Source organism: Abramis brama, assembly GCF_963993115.1.
Source record: "Abramis brama genome assembly, chromosome: 5".
Lineage (NCBI taxonomy): Eukaryota > Metazoa > Chordata > Actinopteri > Cypriniformes > Leuciscidae > Abramis > Abramis brama.
This window is the reverse complement of record NC_139967.1, coordinates 29662817-29683691: the sequence shown is the minus strand read 5'-3', so window position 1 is coordinate 29683691 and position 20875 is coordinate 29662817. Positions and strand designations below refer to the sequence as shown.

Sequence of the window (20875 nt, the reverse complement as noted above, 5' to 3'; positions counted from 1 at the left end):
AAATCTATTCTCGGCTGCATGATTGTTTATTTCATTGCAAAATACTGTATATTGTCGACCATTTCTTTATATAAAGTTTGATATATACGTATGTCCAACTTTTTCCGGATACATACAGTATACTCGCATAGGGTGATATATACTACAGTATATAGCATATCTCAACTGCTTGATTGCTTGTATCATCACAAAATGCAGATAATATTGCCCATCTCTAATCTGCTAAATGTGACTAAGATATTATAAACATTATATATATTCACATCATGAAGTTGCTTTGAAACTCTGTGAAAAGTGTTGTTCAAAAACATTTGACTAGACTTATCTTATGTGATTCATTCATTAATGTTGATATTCTTTCAAAAATGCAATTACATCGCTAAAGGATTACAAAATCGGTGCACCCTAATCGGTTGGTCTATCCAAAGAAAACTGTTGCAGGAGTTTTCATTTGGCCATGTCTGTTCTTGTCAAGCTCTGCATTCTTGGAGGGATGTGAGTTGACAGGAGAGAATCTCCGGACTGTTCTTCTCCTGCCAGACTGCTATCATGGTGACATTTCCATGGCATTTCCTGGCTTCCTCACCCTCAATATCCGAAAGACTTTCCAAGGTGAGCTTGAACTTACTTTGGCTCCCTCAAGAGATTTTGCTCCCTTGGTGGAGACCTGGAGAGACGCTGATTAATATATTTTGCCTCTGTTCTGTTTTTTACTTGAACTTGTAGTTGTATCCTTTCAGTTTAGTCAGCATGTCTTGTCATATAAGAGCTGGTTGAACTCTGGGCAGACGGCTCTAAAAGCTTTTCTCTGCCAGTCGTGGTTCTTAGTGGGAGAGGCGAGTACTGGGCAGGAGGGAGTGAACTGGTAGAAGGCTGATACTGCACTCCCCGTAAAGGATGAAGACAGAATTAGGCCACGTATGAGCTGTGTAAGCTCTTACCCTGCAAACTCTGTGAGCTGAACATCTCTTTAATGTGCCTGCATAGGCATTAATGTGAAGGTGTGGTTTTTCTGTGGTACAGTGATTCTTGATTAAGGAAACAGTGTTCTAAATTACAGTATTGTGACATTGCTTCACTACTGAGTGCATGTAAGATGTGCAACTCAAAGTTTGAAGACATAATTTAAACTGAATTGGCCGCACCCCATATAAAATGTAATTGGAATTTGATTTGGAATGACAGGAAGAGGAATTTACATAGAATTTACATTTACATTAGATTGTCTATCTATCTATCTATCTATCTATCTATCTATCTATCTATCTATCTATCTGTCTGTCTGTCTGTCTGTCTGTCTGTCTGTCTGTCTGTCTGTTCATCGTTTAATCAATATATGCATATACATCCTCTACACCTCCAGGCTTTTAAACTTTCAAACAAGGCTTTGCAAGCCACCATGCAACGTTTTCTTGATAAACATTGCTTGTTTAATAAAAACTTAGAATTTCAGTTACTTTCAGTTATTCTTCCTTACTTTCATATCCGAATAGCAATTATACATCCACTCTTCTCATTTTAAAATTGGGGTTTGAATTGCTATTAAATAAATTAATAAAGTTATAAAATAAATTCTCAATTAAATTCTGAATGGTGCACAACCGTGCAAAATAGATTGGGGTTGGAACATGCACTTAAGTTTGTACTTCGAAAGAGTCATATTTAAATGTCACAAATTTGATTATTTGATTAGTTACCTATAAATAGTGCAGACTATTATATTTGTAATTGATTATACATTGCAACATTTCTTTGTTTTAAAATGTTCAAACTTTATTTCCTAGCTTAAATGAAAAAAATAAAATAAAAATGGTATAGTTGATATAGCTATAGTGGAAAAAAAGGCTCTCTGGAGTCCCCAGCCTCATAAGATACATACAGGTCATGTGCACATGACCTCACTGTTGCTCTGTGCTGGTGCTTTGCTTGATTTGGATTTACTGGAAGTCTGATTTGAGCTCCAGCTGCCCGCTTGCTCACCTCTCTACCTCCCAAATGCTCGGTTCAATCTGCTCATAATAACTCAGACATGGAGGCTGTCTGAGCCCCTCTAACCTCCATCACCTTCACCCTGGAGAGCATTTGAGGGGACTCTAATTAAAACACCTACTTCCTCTGGATGTCAAGGTACAATTATCCAGTGGGCTGTTTGTTTTATGTGATGCTCTATAGATGGTTCGGTGTGTAATTATCTTAGATGGATTGCTTTATTTAGTGACAGCTTTATTTGCATGAACCTCACAGAAGTCAGATATTGGTGATCCAATCGATGGCTGAAAGGTTTGTGCAGTAAAAACCTGCACAGGTTCAGACGTCAATGCTGTAATTATCATAATCCAACCAAGTGATCACCATATCTCCATATTAATGCGTTACAATTTCCATACCATCTCAGTGACATTACCCACAATCTGCATAAATGAATACATTAGAGAGTGTAACACATTTGGGTTGCTTACCTGTCTCACTTCAATAAGGTTTGAGTTGATTTGTATAAGTGAGCAACTAAAATGAATTCTCTTTTGGGAATTTAGACGGAAGCGTCCGTCAGAGAGTGATTAATTGTGCAGGAAACATCGGGCGCTTTGCTGTGTTTAACCACCGCTGAGGATTTACTATTCTGCATTGGAGCCGGGCTCTTCTGATAGATTGGCTTCCATTGTGACTTGTCGGAAAATCGGGATGCGTGAGCCAGCCAACATCAATTACTTTCCTGCCACAAGCACAAGCCTCCCAACAACGGCTGACATTCTTGTTGATCCCCCTGACTTGCACCACAAAAGGAAACAGCACAGAGGACAAAGCTTTGTTTCATCGGCCACAATGCCTGGCGATGTCTCTCAGGAATGTGTGCAAAAGGGGCATACGTCCCCCTCCTTCGTTTCTTTCGCTACCGTTTCTCCTCCTCATACTGTCTCTCTCCAACCCTGTCTTGCTCTCCCTCTTCTTACTTCCATCTCTCTGGAGGTAGAGAGGGGGCTGTCACAAAGCTTTGTGCGGTTATAGATCGTCATGTCAGAATGCAGGCTTAGCTGTCACCCTCTCCTTCAGGATGCAGAGGACTTTTAATAGAGTTCTGGCAAGGTTATTACATGATGTGTCCCTTTAATTAGCTACTACTCTCATTATAGCTTATAAGATACAGTGCTGGAATTCACAAATGGTGATAGGGTTACCTTCTGTGGAACATATCTTCTATTAGTGACTTTTTTTAAGTATGTTGTCTAACAACACTAACTGACAAATTGACAAATTGTCCTGACTTCATGCAGTGTATAAAACCAGCAGAAAAAAAGAGTGATTTACACTTTACAATTGAAAAGTTTTAAGTCTCTTATGCTCTGAAATAACTATTTCCTAAAATAACTCTTTTCTATTTCATTATATTTTATAATGAAATTTATTCCAAAGCTGAATTTTCAGCAGCCATTACCCCAGTCTTCAGGGTCACGTGATCCCTATAAAATGTTATTTTACAGCATTATTTTCAAAATGTCTTAGTATCGTCGATGTTGAAAACGGTTGTGCTGCCTAATATTTTTGTTGAAACTTTTTTTTTTTTTTTTTCAGGATTCTTTGATTAATAGAAACTTCAAAAGAACAGCATTTATTAACATTATAAGTGTCTTTATGCACATTTTGATCAATTTAGTTAATCCTTACTGAATAAACGTATTAATTTATTTAAAAAAATACTTACTGACCCCAAATTTTTGAATGGTAGTGTAATATCCTTTGGTTTTGCGTGTACAATCAAAATTTTGAAAAGTGTCATCCAGAGTTCTTCTGCTTAGGACCCTGTTTATACAATTTACATTTTGTCGGTCTTTGCACTTAAGAGCACATTGATTATATCTCTGTAATACATCTCTCTACTCCACCCATGCCCTCTTGCAAAACTTGCGACTGATATTTTGAAAGATTAAGCTGACTGCCCTGCAATTTCATCTAGGAACTTTTGACAGCATGCAACCCGATGCAGGCACTCTAATGTTTTAAACATCAGTATGGTATTGATAGGCCATGAGATATGGGCCCTCTAGGGGTTCTTATGAGCTTGACTTGCTTGCAAATGCAGGAATTGTGAAGACTAAAAGATTAGAAGCTACTCCAGAACAACCGGTCCATTGTCTGAATGTTGTTTTTAAAAGCTCTTAGTGAAATCAGCATTTTGATTGGTCAATCATGATGCCACAAGGTTTTTTTTTTTAGATAGATAAAATCAAAGTGGTTTTCCATTTAGAGTAGGGTCACTCAAACCATTAAGAACCAATATAGTATGAAAATCTCATCACTCGTTCAAGTCAAATGAAATCAAGACAAGTCACTTTTCACAACACTACAACAAAATTAGCTTTACAAAAAATATTGCCCTATGTGAGCAAACCAATAAAAAAAATATATTTTTCACCATTTGATCACTTTCAGTGTTATTTACCCTGTTGTTGCTAATTTTATTAATCAATTGAGTTTTTAATTGTAATTTTATGATTCTTTTCCCCCCTTTACTTTGATTATGTTAGTTGATAGTTACCCTTGTCCAAGTTTTGAGGTTTGTTTGTGGCAAGGTTTTTTTATTTTATTTTTATGATTCTAAGAAATTTATTATTTTATTAAGCAAGGGCGCATAAAATACATTTATAATGGTATACGATTTCAAATAAATGCTGTTCTTTTGTACTTTCTATTTATCAAATAATCCTTAAAAAGTGGTATCCACAAAAACAGCATGACTGTTTTCAACATTGATAATAATAAGAAATGTTCAAAGATTCTTGAGCAGCAAATCAGCATATTATAATGATTTCTGAAGGATCATGTGACACTGAAGTAACGAATGCTGAAAATTCAACTTTGCTATCACAGGAATAAATTATATTTTAAAATGTATTAAACAGTTATTTTAAATTGTAGTATTATTTAATGAGGAAGAAACTTCTTTCAAAATCATTTAAAAAATCTTACTGACCCCTGACATTCCAATATAAATAGATAAATATTACACACAATATATAGTTTATATTGAACAAAATAAAATAAGGTTAAGCTTTATTTTAAGGTGTCATTGTTACAGTGTAAGTATGTATTTAAGTACTGTGTAATATTAAGTAACTACATGTACTTACTATAGGGTTAGGGTAGGATTAGGGTTTGGTTGAGTGCTATTTGCATGTAATTATGCATAATTTACTGTTATTGCTATGGTAAGTACATGTAACATATGTAACAAAGACACTGTAAAATAAAGTGTTACCTAAAATAATTTGTATTTATGTTTTGCATACAATTTGTACAGAAAATATGAACTTAAATATTTAAGTACAACTTACATATTTAAGTTGGTAATTGTTATATTGCTGGAATCATGACATCTTTACTTTCAAGTTCACCATGGAGATTTACTTAAAAAAAAATAAGTATTGGAATCTGATTCCAAAAAGTCTGTAAATCACCTCATATTTTACAGCGTAAAAGAGGGAAAACAAACTCAACTGGAAACAGAATCAGCTGGGGGAGACCATCCTACTGCCAAGGCACATTACATTAAATGTACATATGCAACATATTATCTACTTACCTAATATATGCCATATCTGTCATACTTTCACTGAATCAATCAATTACTTATAATGTTATTAAACCGACATCCTGTCAAATAGCATTGCTCTATAACCTTACCTTGACCTTTTCACATACTCATATAATTTGATTAATTTCTGCTCCGATTTAACTCTCTGACGGATTGTAGTGAATGAGTGAAATGCCAGATCTCTCTCTCTCTCTCTCTCTCTCTCTCTCTCTCTCTCTCTCTCTCTCTCTCTCTCTCTGTCTGTGTGTTGACACAGAGGTAATGCAGTGCCCATGATATCCTTTATCCCTCAAGTGCTTGAGATGCAAGGGCTTACACTGCAAGCCATGTTATAAACTGCTGATGTCTGTTTCTAACCCATCTGTTCATCTAACCCATTATGTGGGTTGTAAAAACTTGCATACATAAAAAGTCTGTCTGCTTATTTATATTTGTCTATATTACAGGACCCTGCCATCCAAACCCTTGTCACAATGGAGGCACCTGTGAAATCAGTGAAACATTCAGGGGCGACACATTCATTGGATACGTCTGCAAGTGCCCATCAGGCTTTAACGGAATCCATTGCCAACACAGTAAGTTCATACAGTAACTTATACAACGCTGCTGGGGTGGGAGGGTTGTCCGATGACTACTGTAGCTGCATTCAGTTGTTATATTGTGCTCCACTTTTTCTGAACACACGAATGCATCTTATGTAAACATGCCTAGTTCCCTATCAAAAGCTAGTCTCTATGCTGCATTCATATGATATGGGAGAACATCTTTTTTTGACCGATTGTGGAGCATGGGTGGCAAGTGTCAGATTTCTGCAATTTTCACGTATCGTGTTGTGCCCTAGGCGTGTCGTGGACAAGAAACATGTCAGACTACATGTTGCTTCTGACCAATCATCACTTGCTGTTTTTAACGACATACATGATGTCATCGAGAAGGCGGAACTAGCAAATAACTTCCTGGAAACAAGAGTGTAAACAAACAATGGCTACCAAAGCGGCGTGTTAGCTTAATGCTAATTCCAGTACTCACCGGTTTGCTGAAGCACCTCCGCTAGTTCGCCAGCATTCATCTTTTTTCACTCTGTCGTGGTAGTCCCTCAAGGAAACATTATAGTTGCATTAGTATTGCTGCAGTAGTATTGTTTCAATAGTTCCACAAACCTTTCCGCCATTGGATAATTCCACCCAGCAGCACAAATACCATCATCTCATTTTCATTTCATCATATTTGAAAGCTGTGTACGGAAGAGCTTCTGTGCTCCTATTGGTCAACATCACAGATGTGATGGAACCTTTCGTGGAGTACCGAAAAAAACATGCTTTTTTTTGTTCTGTAGTTATTTTATTAGATGTCAAAAACGAATCTAATCCTTATGTTACATTCTGCATGTGATTTCATATTTAGTTTTCAAGTCAAATTATTTAAGATTGAGGGAAAAACACATGCCTTGCATTCAAATACTTAAGGCGAAAAGCAGTATGCGAAAAGAGTAGCATGTCGGAATTCACAGTATTCAGAAAAAAAGTAATCGGATGACATACTACTTCCTCTGAGATTCTGAAATGTGCATCAAGTGGACACTTTACTATCCCATGAGGCCATGGGAGATGAAATTTTACTGTCAGACAGTTAATGTAAGCGATTTCATATGCAGAAAATGATATTTCCTCTTATTATTAAACAGTATTTCATAGTGTCATATTAACAAATATCACATTCATTAAGCAGTTTTTTTAGAGTTTATTTTACAGGCCTAATATAATTTATGTTTGTATTTGCATCCACTCAAATGCAAGTGCACACACATTGCTTTTTGCTGTGATTACGGCAAACAAAGGCAGATGTTATTGCCTGATTTCTTTTCAGTTGTGTTTTTTTTTTCTCCTCCGCTGAACATATGGTCAGAAGCTGTCTGATATTTTGCCACTCCAGCAGAAAAACCAACATTTACTCTTGCATATTAAGTGTGTATGATTGTGTGTGGATACAAGCTGGAAGACAAACCAGAGATGAAAAGGGATTTGAATATAAGCTCCTTAACTGTTCTACTGCTGTAACTAGTGTCTCTGTCTTACTCCTTAATCTCAAAATTATCTCAGTAATAATTGTTTAATCCAGGGGTTCCTTTCTATTGTCTATTGATTTTGCGATTTGCATGGGGTCCACACAATGTGTGGAAACCATTTTGCTGTGTTGCTTGTGTGTCATTGAGATACTATTAACTTTTTTATTCATATTTTGAATTAGTTTTTATTTTTATATTTTCTATACTATTTTGTGTGGGTTTTTTTATATTGTTTTTATTATATTTTTATTTCAGTTTTGAGGGGGGGAATGTCAAATGGTAACAGAAAAAAGTGAAGAAGAGACAATATTTAACATTGTTACCTAACTGATGTTTATGCTTAGCAGTCAGTTTGAGAAGCGTGTCATGATTTTCATGATTGTTCCTGCATGGATGTGTGGCCAGATTAATAGTGATCAACACATCTACAGTAACAAAGTTCATTTTAATACAGTCATGACAGTTTCATATTGTGTCCATGCCCAACCATTGTTCAAGATTTGCTGCATTAATGTCCACAATCATCTTGTTTTTGTCAGTGGTGTTTCTAGCTTGGATGGTGCACTGTGTGAACCCCCCTTACCGCTCTCCTTACAAAATTTGTAAAAAATAAAAATAAAAAACTACAATGCTAAAAAAATGCTAAAATGTTAAACCGTTGTTATGATAACAATTTTGTAATGTCTAAACATAAATCTTGTGTATGATTGTGTGTGGATACAAGCTGGAAGACAAACCAGAGATGAAAAATTTGGGAATAGTACATGATCCAGCATCCAGTGATGCTCTGCAGCCATCTAGACGCTGTAGTTAAAAATTTATGTTTTTGTTTTCCAGTAGATGACAGCAATCTTCCAATAAACCATGGCACTTAAAAAAATAAAATTAAAAAAATGCTATTTTATATAAATGTATATATTGAAATTATTACAAATTGAGGAAAATTAAAAATAAACACCATAGATCCCCCAAATCTGCACAACTGTACAGTAAATACATGAATAAAGTGAGTTATATTACGTTTTGTTTTTTTTAAATAACATTATTATGTTACAAAATCAAGCTAGTTGGACAGAAAAAGGAATATTGTTGCCCTATGTGTAGCAAGCAACGTGGCATAAAGTATTATTTTATTATATGCATAATATTACTCATGACGCAATGAATGATGTGTATACATACCTTTATTTTTTGCATACGTCCGCTCTTCATTCTCCTAATTTAGGCTCCCCAGCTGGACGTAAAAAAGTTGGGTGTAATCTCTACGCTGGGTTTAGCTACGTCCAACCTTCCGATAAAGATTTGCACCTGTTGCACCAACTAATGGTACATTTACATGACAACAATACGCTGAGACGTTTTTCCTTTGAGTTTTCCGCGTACAGACGACACCATTGTCAAAACGATCCCAGTTCACATGGATCTGCAAAAGCGACTAAAAACGCTGTATTCTGCTCCCAGGCCATTAGATGGCGATGAAGCACCTATAGACTGAACACGCTTGTGCATGCTGTCATCATCTTCAGAGATTTGCTTCGTTTACAGGCAGATCGTTTTCAAAAACTTGCGCTTTAAAACCCGATTTCAAAAGTTTGCGTTTTCAGGCTCCCAAAACGCTGTTGTTGTGTAAACGAACGGCCGAAATGCATAAAAAGTTTTACGTTTTTAGTTGAAAACGGTGTCGTGTTAACAGCCCCTAAAACTGTGACCAGGTGGCAACTGTGCATGGACACTCTGATACATTATAGCCTACCGCAGTATTTAGTTAAAGTTGTGAATTGTTCCTGCTTATTAAAAGTGTGAGAGATCTATATATAAGCCTACTGCAAATGTCTAATGTGCTCATTCTGATTTTTTATTTTTATTTATTTTTTTAAGGTATGTGCTTACAACTTAATTCACTTTGTCTGTCAATTTGAATTTAAGTCTAGATTAAGTCTAGAACACACTTGCACGAAAAAAGTGCTGGAAAGAGTTTACATTTTATTGAAAGCGAGGGAGTCACGTCTTCCACATCCCCCACGTGTTCTACGCCCATATGTTATGTGTTAGATATTATTGTTTTTGTTAGTAACTTAATTTAAATGATTTACTGGTTGGCTAAAAATCGATTGCTATGAAATATTATTTCCAAGCACGTCCCTCCAAGCAAGATGATGCATGGTATACAATTGCTGTGCCCAATAATCCCAGATATTTCCAACATAATTACATACAGACATTTTGTGTTAGGTCATTTACCTGTGTCGGCAGAGTATATTGAGACACATCCGTGATCGATCTAACAATGTTACATTATCCAGCACGAATAATCACTAACATTACAGCTCATGTCTGCAGTAAAAAGTAATTTGCAGGCATTAAACTTCTGTAATCTTGTCTGTGTTGGAAAACACTCTTTTCAGAATAACTTCTCTTAAGCTTGTGTATGTTTTTAGATGAAGCTGTTAAATTAAGCAATCTCATGCAGTTCTTTCCCTTTTGTGTTTTATATAATGCCCACCAGGAGGTGTTTTAGGCATGTTTTCTTTGATTGTTTTCCCTGAAGATATACTTTGTGATTGAAAATGAAAGTAAAAGATTGACGGTCCAAAACAGATTTAGCCTCAGACGTACGCTAGGTCCAGATGGTGCAACAGGTATTACTTCTACGCAGGACTTAAAACGGATTTTTCGTCCAGCCTAGTATTAAAACCGGGTGTACGTCTATATGGTGCAACCGGCCCCTGGTGGCTAAGACCTTTTTTCTAATCCATAATTTCAATTTGTGCTGATTTAGAACTTCTCCCGCTTTCCCAACTAACGTCACCTCACTGGACGTCCCAAGGTGACGTAAATCAACCCCCTCTACTCCTTACTTTTTTGCGGCCGCCCCCATGTGTTCCCCCGCAAGATGCCAACCTGGGCAGCTGCCCATGTCGCCCATGCCTAAATCCGCCCCGGACCGAAGTAGTCATTAATAAGTTGAGCAAAATGTTACATGTCAATTGTTCCGACAAGATTCACAGTGCATTTAAAGCATTAGCCACTGACTGAGCCCTCTCAGTATCATCCATATCCATTACATGAACTAAAAGCTTGACAATTTGAAATTTCTGCCGTGTTTACTTTTTGTGTATTCAGAGCATGCTTCCATGAGACCACAATGCTCCACAGCGCGGGGTGTTTTTACCGAAACACGTTATTGAGACTGTTTAGCAACGTGCTTTTGTTTACATCAGCATGAGTTTGAAAATCACATTTCATTGGTTCAGACTCATGCCATTGGAATAACAACGATCGCCGAGAAACGAGCAGAGAAAACAGCATTGTATCATGGATTATTAAAACAAAGGAAAGATTTAAGAAGGTAACCATTTAACCTTTTAGAAAACATACAAATACAGATAATTTTATATGTAAATAATTATGATTATTCTAGTATTCTATTAAAATTATATTTTTGTATATAAATTATATATTCTATTATAACTGCAATAGATTAGGATGCACGCATTTGTTAAGGCTGCTGTTGGACGAGATTCATGATAATGGCAGATGGGGCACAGGTGAGGGGATTACGATGGCCAAGGGTGCATTTGGGCAGGAGCTAGTGAACATTGCAATGGGTGTCCATTGTGTGGGAGGAGAAGAGGAGAAGAGGAGTAAAAAAAAAGTTATTTTCCTAAGGAAAGATTTATAGTAGTGGAAAGAGGAAACGGTAAACTCTTTTGCATATAACCTGCAGTTTCTCCAATGCCAAGTTCTTCCATCAAAATACAATAATAATTTGTTTGACCAAACATGGCTGGTTGACATTTTAGTATAATTAAAGGATTGTTTAGATCAGTGACTTATTTGTTTTATATAAAGTTTTAGACACTTGAAATTTACCAGGTTTCTGTGTGTTTACAAGATGTCCCTTGTGCATAGTCATAAACATTCAGCAGAAGACAAACATTTCTTCGAAAGAAGACTGCATGTCTAATCAAAGCCAACTTTGAAAGACTGTCATCAGCCTTGTGTGATTACCTTCAGTTAAGCTGAGTAAAGCTCTGCTCCGTCAGTACATTTGTTAAGTCTCAAAACAACTAAAGGTCTACAATGAGATCCAATTTCTTTTCTCCTACAGTAGTTCAAATGGATTGGCACATATACAGTATCTAAAGACATTAGGTAACCAAATCTAGTTTCTGGGTAATTCCTGCAATTAAATGATAAAAGGAAAGTGATAATAGAGCCCCAAGAATGACAGCTTAGTGGGCTTTGTTGCAGCCATGAGCAGTCTTTGTAATTGCTGACAGGCTTAATAGGACAGATAAAATTGAGTTACTGGGATTTTATCAGCAAGAATAAACCCTGTTCTGAATGCGGTCCTTTGTTACAAATGGAAATGACATTGGAGTCAGTGTGAAAAAAAAAAAAAAAAAAAAAAACATTTTCAGGGGAGCATGAAACATGAAAAGAAATCTATATTACCTCAGGTTAATTGGCAAACAACAAAACCCAAAACAGCCACACAACTTTCCCTAAAATACATAATGGTGCTGCCTTGTGTTTTAGTGATTTATAGTCTATTTTAACTAAACAAATCAAACATAGTGACTTCTGAGTCTATGATTGAAATATCGAGCAAAGTTCCATATTTTGCTTACTTTTTGCGGTTGAACTTGTGAAAGTTGTTCTGAGTCTAAGGAGTTGCATTTTAATTGAATTTATATTTTGCTAATTGAATTTTCAACATTTTATTCAGAATTAAGTATTTAATTAATTAGAACAAATATTTTTTTTAGGGTAATTCATTTTCGTGTTATTAGGATCTATAAATGTAGCCAAATTATACTCAATCATATTCAATTAGCAAAATCATCACAATTAAACTAAACCATCACAGGAACATTCACAGTTCTTAGTTAAACATCGTGCTTTTCCATGTAATCTAAACATGTTCTGTTCGTGCCCAGAATGATATAAGACATTGTTGTAGCAATCCACTTTTAGCTAATGTGATTTCATTTTCCAGCATGTCACAGGTAATTTCAGGCTACATATAAAGACATGGCTCATTTGAACTGTGAGCATCAAGAACAATTTCACAGCTTTGCACATTATCTTTAGCATGGCCAGCCAATGTAACCTTGCTATTTAGAGCATTCAGGATCAACAGTACTGGACAAAGAAGATAATAATCCCTGTTTCATAGGCATTGTTATGGATTGAAATGTTGAGGTCTGATTCAATTACTGTATGGTACCTACAATATGTAGGCCTATAGTCAGTCGGCCATTATCACAAAATATATCCTAATGGGGTTTATTAAACAACTAAGCAAAGAGGTTGTGTGTTACAGTGATTGTATCTTGTATAAGGGGTGTTCTTTGGCTCAGTGGTAAGCAGATAATGACTGGCTGAGTCTACACTGTCTCGCTCATTACATGGCTTGCCAAATAAATAAATGGCCATGAAATATTGACTTGAAGTGTTTAATTTTTTTTTTAATTATTATTATACTGTCATTATACAAAATATATTTGACCACAAAAGACAGTGATTGAACAATCAGGATCAAGTATCCCGGGGAGACGTATAAGCAGTATGTGTGGATGAATTACTGAATTACTCTTGGATGGCTGTAATACTGCTCACAGATGTACAAATTTATTTCTGTACCTCACAGCTCTGACCTAAAGGGATAGTTCACCCAAAAATGAAACATTTTGTCATCATTTATTCACCCTCATGATGTTCATATAAGAAGATATTTTGAAAAATGTCTTAAGGTGTTGTTGTCTTTAAATTGCAAGTCAATTGAGCCCAATGCTGTTTTGAAAGTTGAAACATCCTTCAAAATATATTTTTTTTATGCTCCACAGGTTTGGAACGACATGAGGGTGAGCAAATTATGACGCCATTTTCGTGCTGGAAAATGCTTGTTCACCTTTAACAGTATATTCGGAGTGGTGCGAGTAAGAGTTGTTGAGTTACGTTGGTGGCATGACCCGGATGGAAGTGAGGTTTAGGAGGGTGAGTGTAACGGAGGCCAGCTAGTAAGAGCTGTGTGAGTAAACCTCACTCCCCTGGCATCAAAAGGCGCACTAGCGACTGACACTAGAGGCTGCGGTCTTTTAGCGTCTTTTGTTAGAGTGCTTGCCTCCCATGCTGTTTGAATCCCTTTCGGAGTGGTTTGAGTAGGACCAGTGGGGTTACAATGGTGGAAACTGCTTTGTTAGTGTGCCCATCTCCCTTGGCGGAGACGCTGGTGTGAATCCCTCCCGGAGCGGTGCGAGTAGGACCAGTGGGGTTACATTGGTGCCGTGACCTGTATGGGAGTGAGGTTTAGGGGATGAGTATAATGGAGGCCAGCTATTAAGACCTGTGTGAGTAAACCTCAAACCCCTTGTCACGGTTGTGAATTCATTGTTTCCTCTGTGTCTCGTGTCATTGTTGTTTACATGTCTGTGAGTTTGCGGGAGTGGGCGTTGTCCCGCTCACGTGTTTGTTCAGTGCTCCAGCTGTTCGCAATCATCTCATTCCCCACCTCAGCTGATTCACATTACCGTTCCCTATTTATACTCACTCATCTCTCCATTCCAGTGTCCATCCGTTGTTTGCTGTTCCTGCGTGAATGTTCGTGTCGTCTTCCGGGTTGTCGTGTCTTCAGTGGATCCCTGTTGTTTCACCGCACCCGAGCACAGATCACCGAGCACCAGCACTCAGCACCGAGCACTAGACCATCGAAGTCCCTGTGTGTCCGAGTCTGAGCGTTTCCCCCTGTGTGGACCGTCCGGAGCTGTTTCCTGTTCGCGAGATCGCGACCGCACCCTGAGAGGAACTTTCATTCCTGAATTGTCTTATTCTGTGTTTGAGTTCCAATAAATATTGTTCACCTGCAATTGTTTCCAGTATTCTGTCATGACAGAACGGATGGACCAAACGATGGGAGCAGCAGGTGATTCATCTGCTTCACTGGAGGATTTCATTCGAGTATGCATCGGCCGGATGGATGCACAGGAGCGCAGCCAGGGGGAGACAGGACGCGTTATCCAGACTCTGGTCACACAGGTGTCCGAGCTCACCCAGCGTTTTCACCAGCTACAACCCCCCACTGCGCCAGCACCTCCAGCAGCACTTGCAGTTCCCCCCACACCACCTGTGCCTCTCTCCCAGTCGGAACCCAGACTGCCCACGCCTGAATTATACTCTGGTGAGCCGAATTTCTGCCGTCCTTTTCTGACACGTTGCAGTATGCATTTCTCATTACAGCCCAGAACTTTTGAAAAAGAGGAGGCGAAAGTAGCCTTCGTTCTGACGCTACTGACTGGGAGAGCGGCGCTTTGGGGAACTGCAGTGTGGGAGAATCGAGACCAGTGCTGCTCCTCGTTCCAAGCCCTCTCGGCGGAGATGAGACGTGTCTTCGACCGAGCCGTCGAGGGGAAGGAGGCTGCCAGGGTCTTGACTGACCTACGCCAGGGGGACCGATCGGTATCTGACTACTCCATCGAGTTTAAGACCCTGGCGGCCGGGTGTCGCTGGAACGAGGAGGCGCAGTGGGACCATTTCCTGCATGGGCTGGCCGAACGTGTCCAGAGGGAGATCTACGCCCTGGACCTTCCTTCAACTCTTAATGGACTCATCGACCTGGCCCTGAGAGTGGACGCCCGTCTGTCCAGGATTGGGCAGAGAACACCCACCAACCCAGTTCAGAGTCGGAATGAGAACCAGCGGTCCAGCGGCCTGGACACGTTCGGCTCCCACGATCCCGAGCCCATGCAGGTGGGGCGAGCTCGGCTTTCCCGGGAGGAGAAAGAAAGGCGGAGATCCCAGGGCCTCTGTCTCTATTGTGGTGGCAACGGACATTATGCCTATAGTTGTCCAGTAAAAGGCCCAGCCCGATAGTAAGTTTGAGGCTACTATCGGGTGGGATCTCCGCAGGAAAGACCTCATCCACTTCCACCATCCTCCCGGTAAGACTGAGATGGTCTACTCTGGATCACCACTGCACTGCACTCATTGACTCAGGGGCAGAAGGTAACTTTTTGGATCATCAGTTTGCACTACAATTACAGATTCCTCTTCGAACACTTTCCCAGAAGATCACAGTCAACGCACTGAATGGACAGACTTTACCCACCATCTCCTTGGTCACCGAGAAACTTACACTCATCACTTCTGGAAATCATGCTGAAACTATATCATTTTACATTACGGACTCTCAACTCACACCCATAGTTTTAGGACACCCCTGGCTCAGTTTACACAACCCACGTATCGACTGGAAAAGACGGACCATCTCAGCTTGGAGCACTGAGTGTCACAATTCGTGTCTTGTGTCTGCTTGTTCTGTTGTTTCTGTCCCTGTGTTACAGGAGGAAGTAGTGGATTTATCTAACGTGCCCGAGGAGTACCGTGACCTGAGTGAAGTGTTCAGTAAGTCTAGAGCTGCTTCTCTCCCTCCGCATCGTCCCTATGACTGTGCTATAGATTTATTGCCAGGTAAGTCTCCGCCTAAGGGCAAGATTTATTCACTTTCAGTTCCTGAGAGAGAGGTTATGGAGAAATATATTTCTGATTCTCTAGCAACCGGGTTCATCCGCCCTTCCTCTTCTCCAGCGGGGGCGGGGTTCTTTTTCGTGGGGAAGAAGGATGGTTCTCTGCGACCTTGCATTGATTACCGAGGACTGAATAACATCACGGTAAAGAATACTTATCCTTTGCCGTTGATGTCTTCAGCCTTCGAGAGGTTGCAGGGAGCGTCTCTCTTCACTAAACTGGACTTGCGTAATGCTTATCATTTGGTCCGCATCAGGGAGGGGGACGAATGGAAGACTGCTTTTAACACCCCTAGGGGGCATTTTGAATATTTGGTTATGCCTTTTGGGCTTTCCAATAGTCCCGCAGTCTTCCAGGCACTAGTCAATGATGTGTTGCGAGACATGATCGATCAATTCATATATGTTTACCTGGATGACATATTGATTTTTTCTTCGTCTCTCCAGGAACATGTGCAACACGTACGACTAGTGCTTCAAAGGTTACTAGAGAATGGGCTTTTTGTCAAGGCGGAGAAATGCGTTTTCCATGCACAGTCAGTTCCTTTCCTGGGACACATCGTGTCGTCTGAAGGTATGCTTATGGACCCTGACAAAGTTAAGGCTGTGGTAGAGTGGCCAATCCCAGATTCCCGCAAGGCCCTGCAGCGGTTTCTGGGATTCGCCAACTTCTATCGGCGTTTTATTCGCAATTTCAGCCAACTAGCCGCACCTCTGACTGCCTTGACCTCTCCCAAAACTGCGTTCAGGTGGTCAGACGCAGCTGAGGCTGCGTTTGCCAAACTCAAGAGCCGCTTTGTTTCAGCTCCTATTCTCATTGCCCCTGATGCTTCACGTCAGTTTGTGGTAGAGGTCGATGCGTCGGAGGTGGGGGTAGGTGCAGTGCTTTCACAACGTTCACCTTCAGACGACAGAATGCATCCCTGCGCGTTTTTGTCACATCGATTATCTCCTGCCGAACGTAATTATGACATTGGTAACCGGGAGTTGTTGGCAGTCAAGTTAGCTTTGGAGGAATGGCGTCACTGGTTAGAGGGTTCAGGGGTACCCTTTACAGTCTGGACTGATCACAAGAATTTGGAGTACATTAGAACCGCTAAGAGATTGAACTCCAGGCAGGCTCGGTGGGCACTTTTTTTCGGTCGTTTCGATTTTACACTTTCCTATCGTCCGGGTTCCAAAAACGTCAAACCCGATTCTTTGTCGCGTATTTTTGATCGTCCCGAACACGAAGCTACTCCTGAGCGCATTTTTCCTGAGACCCTGATTATCTCTTCGCTCACATGGGAGGTCGAATCGAAGGTCAAGAAGGCCTTAGAAGGGGTAACGCCTCCGATCCGGTGCCCACCTAACCGCTTATTTGTGCCGGAGGAATTACGATCAGACGTCGTCCAGTGGGGTCATAGTTCCAGTCTAGCTTGCCATCCAGGGGTGAGTCGTACCATATTTCTAGTTAAGCAGCGATTCTGGTGGCCCCTGATGGCTCGTGATGTTCACAATTTTGTTTTGGCTTGCTCTAGTTGTGCCACTGGTAAGTCGTCCAATCGACCCCCAGCTGGGTTACTTCAACCGCTGTCGGTGCCTTCGAGACCTTGGTCCCACATCGCTCTAGATTTTATCACCGCCCTCCCACCCTCCCAGGGTAACACGGTAGTTTTGACCGTGGTGGACCGATTCTCGAAGGCAGCCCACTTTATTCCCTTGCCCAAATTACCTTCAGCCAAGGAGACAGCGGTGGCAGTCGTTGACCACGTCTTTCGGTTACATGGCCTCCCGACAGACGTGGTTTCTGACAGGGGACCCCAGTTTGTGTCCAGATTTTGGCGAGAGTTTTGTAAATTACTGGGGGCGACGGTCAGTCTGTCCTCTGGGTTTCATCCCCAGAGCAATGGCCAAACTGAGAGAGCCAACCAAGATTTGGAAAGATCGTTACGATGTTTGGTCTCCAAGAATCCCTCCTCCTGGAGCCAACAACTTTCCATGGTGGAGTACGCCCACAATACGTTACCAGTGTCATCCACGGGCCTATCTCCGTTTAAGTGTAGTGTAGGGTACCAACCACCTGTTTTTCCTAGTACTGAGTCCGAAGTCGCGGTCTCCTCCGCCCACGCCTTCATCCAGAGGTGTCACCGTACTTGGACGAGGGCCCGAGAGACTCTCCTCCAAGTGCGGGAACGCACCAAGGCCAAGGCCGATCGCCACCGGTCAAGGCCTCCCGTATACGTCGTCGGTTCCAAAGTGTGGCTTTCTACTAAGGACATTCCGCTCCGCTCCGTTTCCAATAAACTGGCACCCAAATTCATTGGCCCGTTTTCTGTCACTAAGATCATTAGTCCAGTGACAGTCCGCCTCAATCTTCCTCCAGTGTACAGGAGGATTCATCCCGTTTTCCATGTGTCTAAAATTAAGCCCGTCTTTTTTGCACGCATTAATCCGCCAGCCCCGGTTCCCCCCCCGCCGCGACTCGTAGATGGGGAACCATCCTATTCGGTTCGTCGTATCCTGGATTCCAGGCGGAGGGGACGCGGATTTCAGTACTTGGTGGATTGGGAAGGTTACGGTCCGGAGGAGAGAAGTTGGGTTCCTGCTCGTGACATCCTGGATCACTCCCTTATCGATGATTACAATCGACAGGTAAGGAGTTCTGGGAATGCCGTGAGGCATTCCTAGGAGAGGGGGTACTGTCACGGTTGTGAATTCATTGTTTCCTCTGTGTCTCGTGTCATTGTTGTTTACATGTCTGTGAGTTTGCGGGAGTGGGCGTTGTCCCGCTCACGTGTTTGTTCAGTGCTCCAGCTGTTCGCAATCATCTCATTCCCCACCTCAGCTGATTCACATTACCGTTCCCTATTTATACTCACTCATCTCTCCATTCCAGTGTCCATCCGTTGTTTGCTGTTCCTGCGTGAATGTTCGTGTCGTCTTCCGGGTTGTCGTGTCTTCAGTGGATCCCTGTTGTTTCACCGCACCCGAGCACAGATCACCGAGCACCAGCACTCAGCACCGAGCACTAGACCATCGAAGTCCCTGTGTGTCCGAGTCTGAGCGTTTCCCCCTGTGTGGACCGTCCGGAGCTGTTTCCTGTTCGCGAGATCGCGACCGCACCCTGAGAGGAACTTTCATTCCTGAATTGTCTTATTCTGTGTTTGAGTTCCAATAAATATTGTTCACCTGCAATTGTTTCCAGTATTCTGTCATGACACCCCTGGCCTCAAAAGGCGCACTAGTTACTGATGCTAAAGGCTGCAGTCTTTAGCGTCCTTGTTAACGTGCCCGCCTCCCATGCTGGTTTGAATCTTGCTCGAGAGGTGCGAGTAGAACCAGAGGGGTTCAGAGTCTACATTCTTATATACATTCAAATACTGTACATTGAAACATTCAGATTTATTTTATTCATCATTTCTGAATTCTGTAAAACTTTTCCCTTAGTTAGTGTCCTGTTTCTGTGAAATCCCATGGATGACGAGACCCACTGGTGGTTAGCTCTATTACCATAATCATTATTATTGGTGAAATCCAGCTTGAATCTCTGCTGTGTTGTCATTACTGGAATGATGGGCTGGCATGCTCCCACTGTGTCAATGGGCAGATTGGCAGGCCAACCGGGAATGGAGAGCGAACGGCCAATTATTATAATGGCATGTCTCGACAAGCTATTGGCAGGCAGAGAAGCATGTGGATATTGTCAGGCTGGAAAAGGAAGAGAGGGGAATCAGTACATTTTGTATTACTGGAATTAGTTATAATGCTAATAAGCCCCAAATCGTGTCTTTGAACTACAAGCCTTTGATGTGATATGACACGTAGTGCATTGTTCATGTCATCACTGAAAGCTCTTTGTATACAAATTGTGTTTACTTTGCACCAGCCAGTTGTCATTCTCACTTGTGCAAGCCTAAACAGTCCTCCTGACCGCCACTGTTTAGAACAGTAAATATTACAATGTCATGATAAACATTATTAATATTATTCCATTTATCTGTGTGCTATTATCCAGGCAAGATTCCTGTGACAAGAAACCACCAGCAATCTCTCTTTCTTCATAATTGATAATGTTTGATTTCTTTGTTCCCATTTTTTACTTTTTTTTTTTTTTTAACATGTAGTGTTGTGTAGCTGGTTAACACACGCGCGCGCGCACACACACACACACACACACACACACACACACACACACACACACACACACACACATTTAATATACTTTATTTGATTCCACATTACAAGTCATATTTCATTAGGAATCAAATGTTTTGAATAATCCAACAGATTAAAACAAATCAGCACATTGTTATGGATTATACAGTTCGCAGGGTATAGGAAGCATCGCCTAAACATGCTTCCTATAGTTGCTGAGATTGAACAGTACTTTGCCAACTGTTTGGCCCCTGTTTTAGAAATCCCCCCAATGCAAAGTCCACGGATCGCCAGCCTACACATACACACACACACACACACACACACACACACACACAGTTTTAGCATGCAGAACTGTACTTTCAGTTTGTCTCCTAATGATTTGTGTTTGCAGAAAGTTCATCAAATCCAATACAGGCCAAGTCTGTGGGATATATCACATGGTCTGACCAAAGGCCAAAAACATATTTTAAGAAGTGCATATAAGAAAAGATAATAAAGTAAGGTTAAAAAGCTCAAGCAGGGGCATCTTGAGTGGGCTGGACTACACTTAGG

At 40.7% G+C, this 20875-nt stretch overlaps 1 protein-coding gene across 3 annotated transcripts in view; it reads left to right on the top strand.

Annotated features, from left to right (window-relative positions):
- The window catches only part of edil3a (EGF-like repeats and discoidin I-like domains 3a), a 199353-nt gene that overhangs the window by 68260 nt on the left and 110218 nt on the right, over positions 1–20875 (top strand). For all 3 annotated transcript variants that reach the window (XM_084114156.1, XM_084114154.1, XM_084114155.1), the window contains one exon: positions 6037–6165. In XM_084114156.1, the coding sequence (XP_083970282.1) occupies positions 6037–6165 (129 nt within the window). The remainder of the gene's footprint in view (positions 1–6036; positions 6166–20875) is intronic.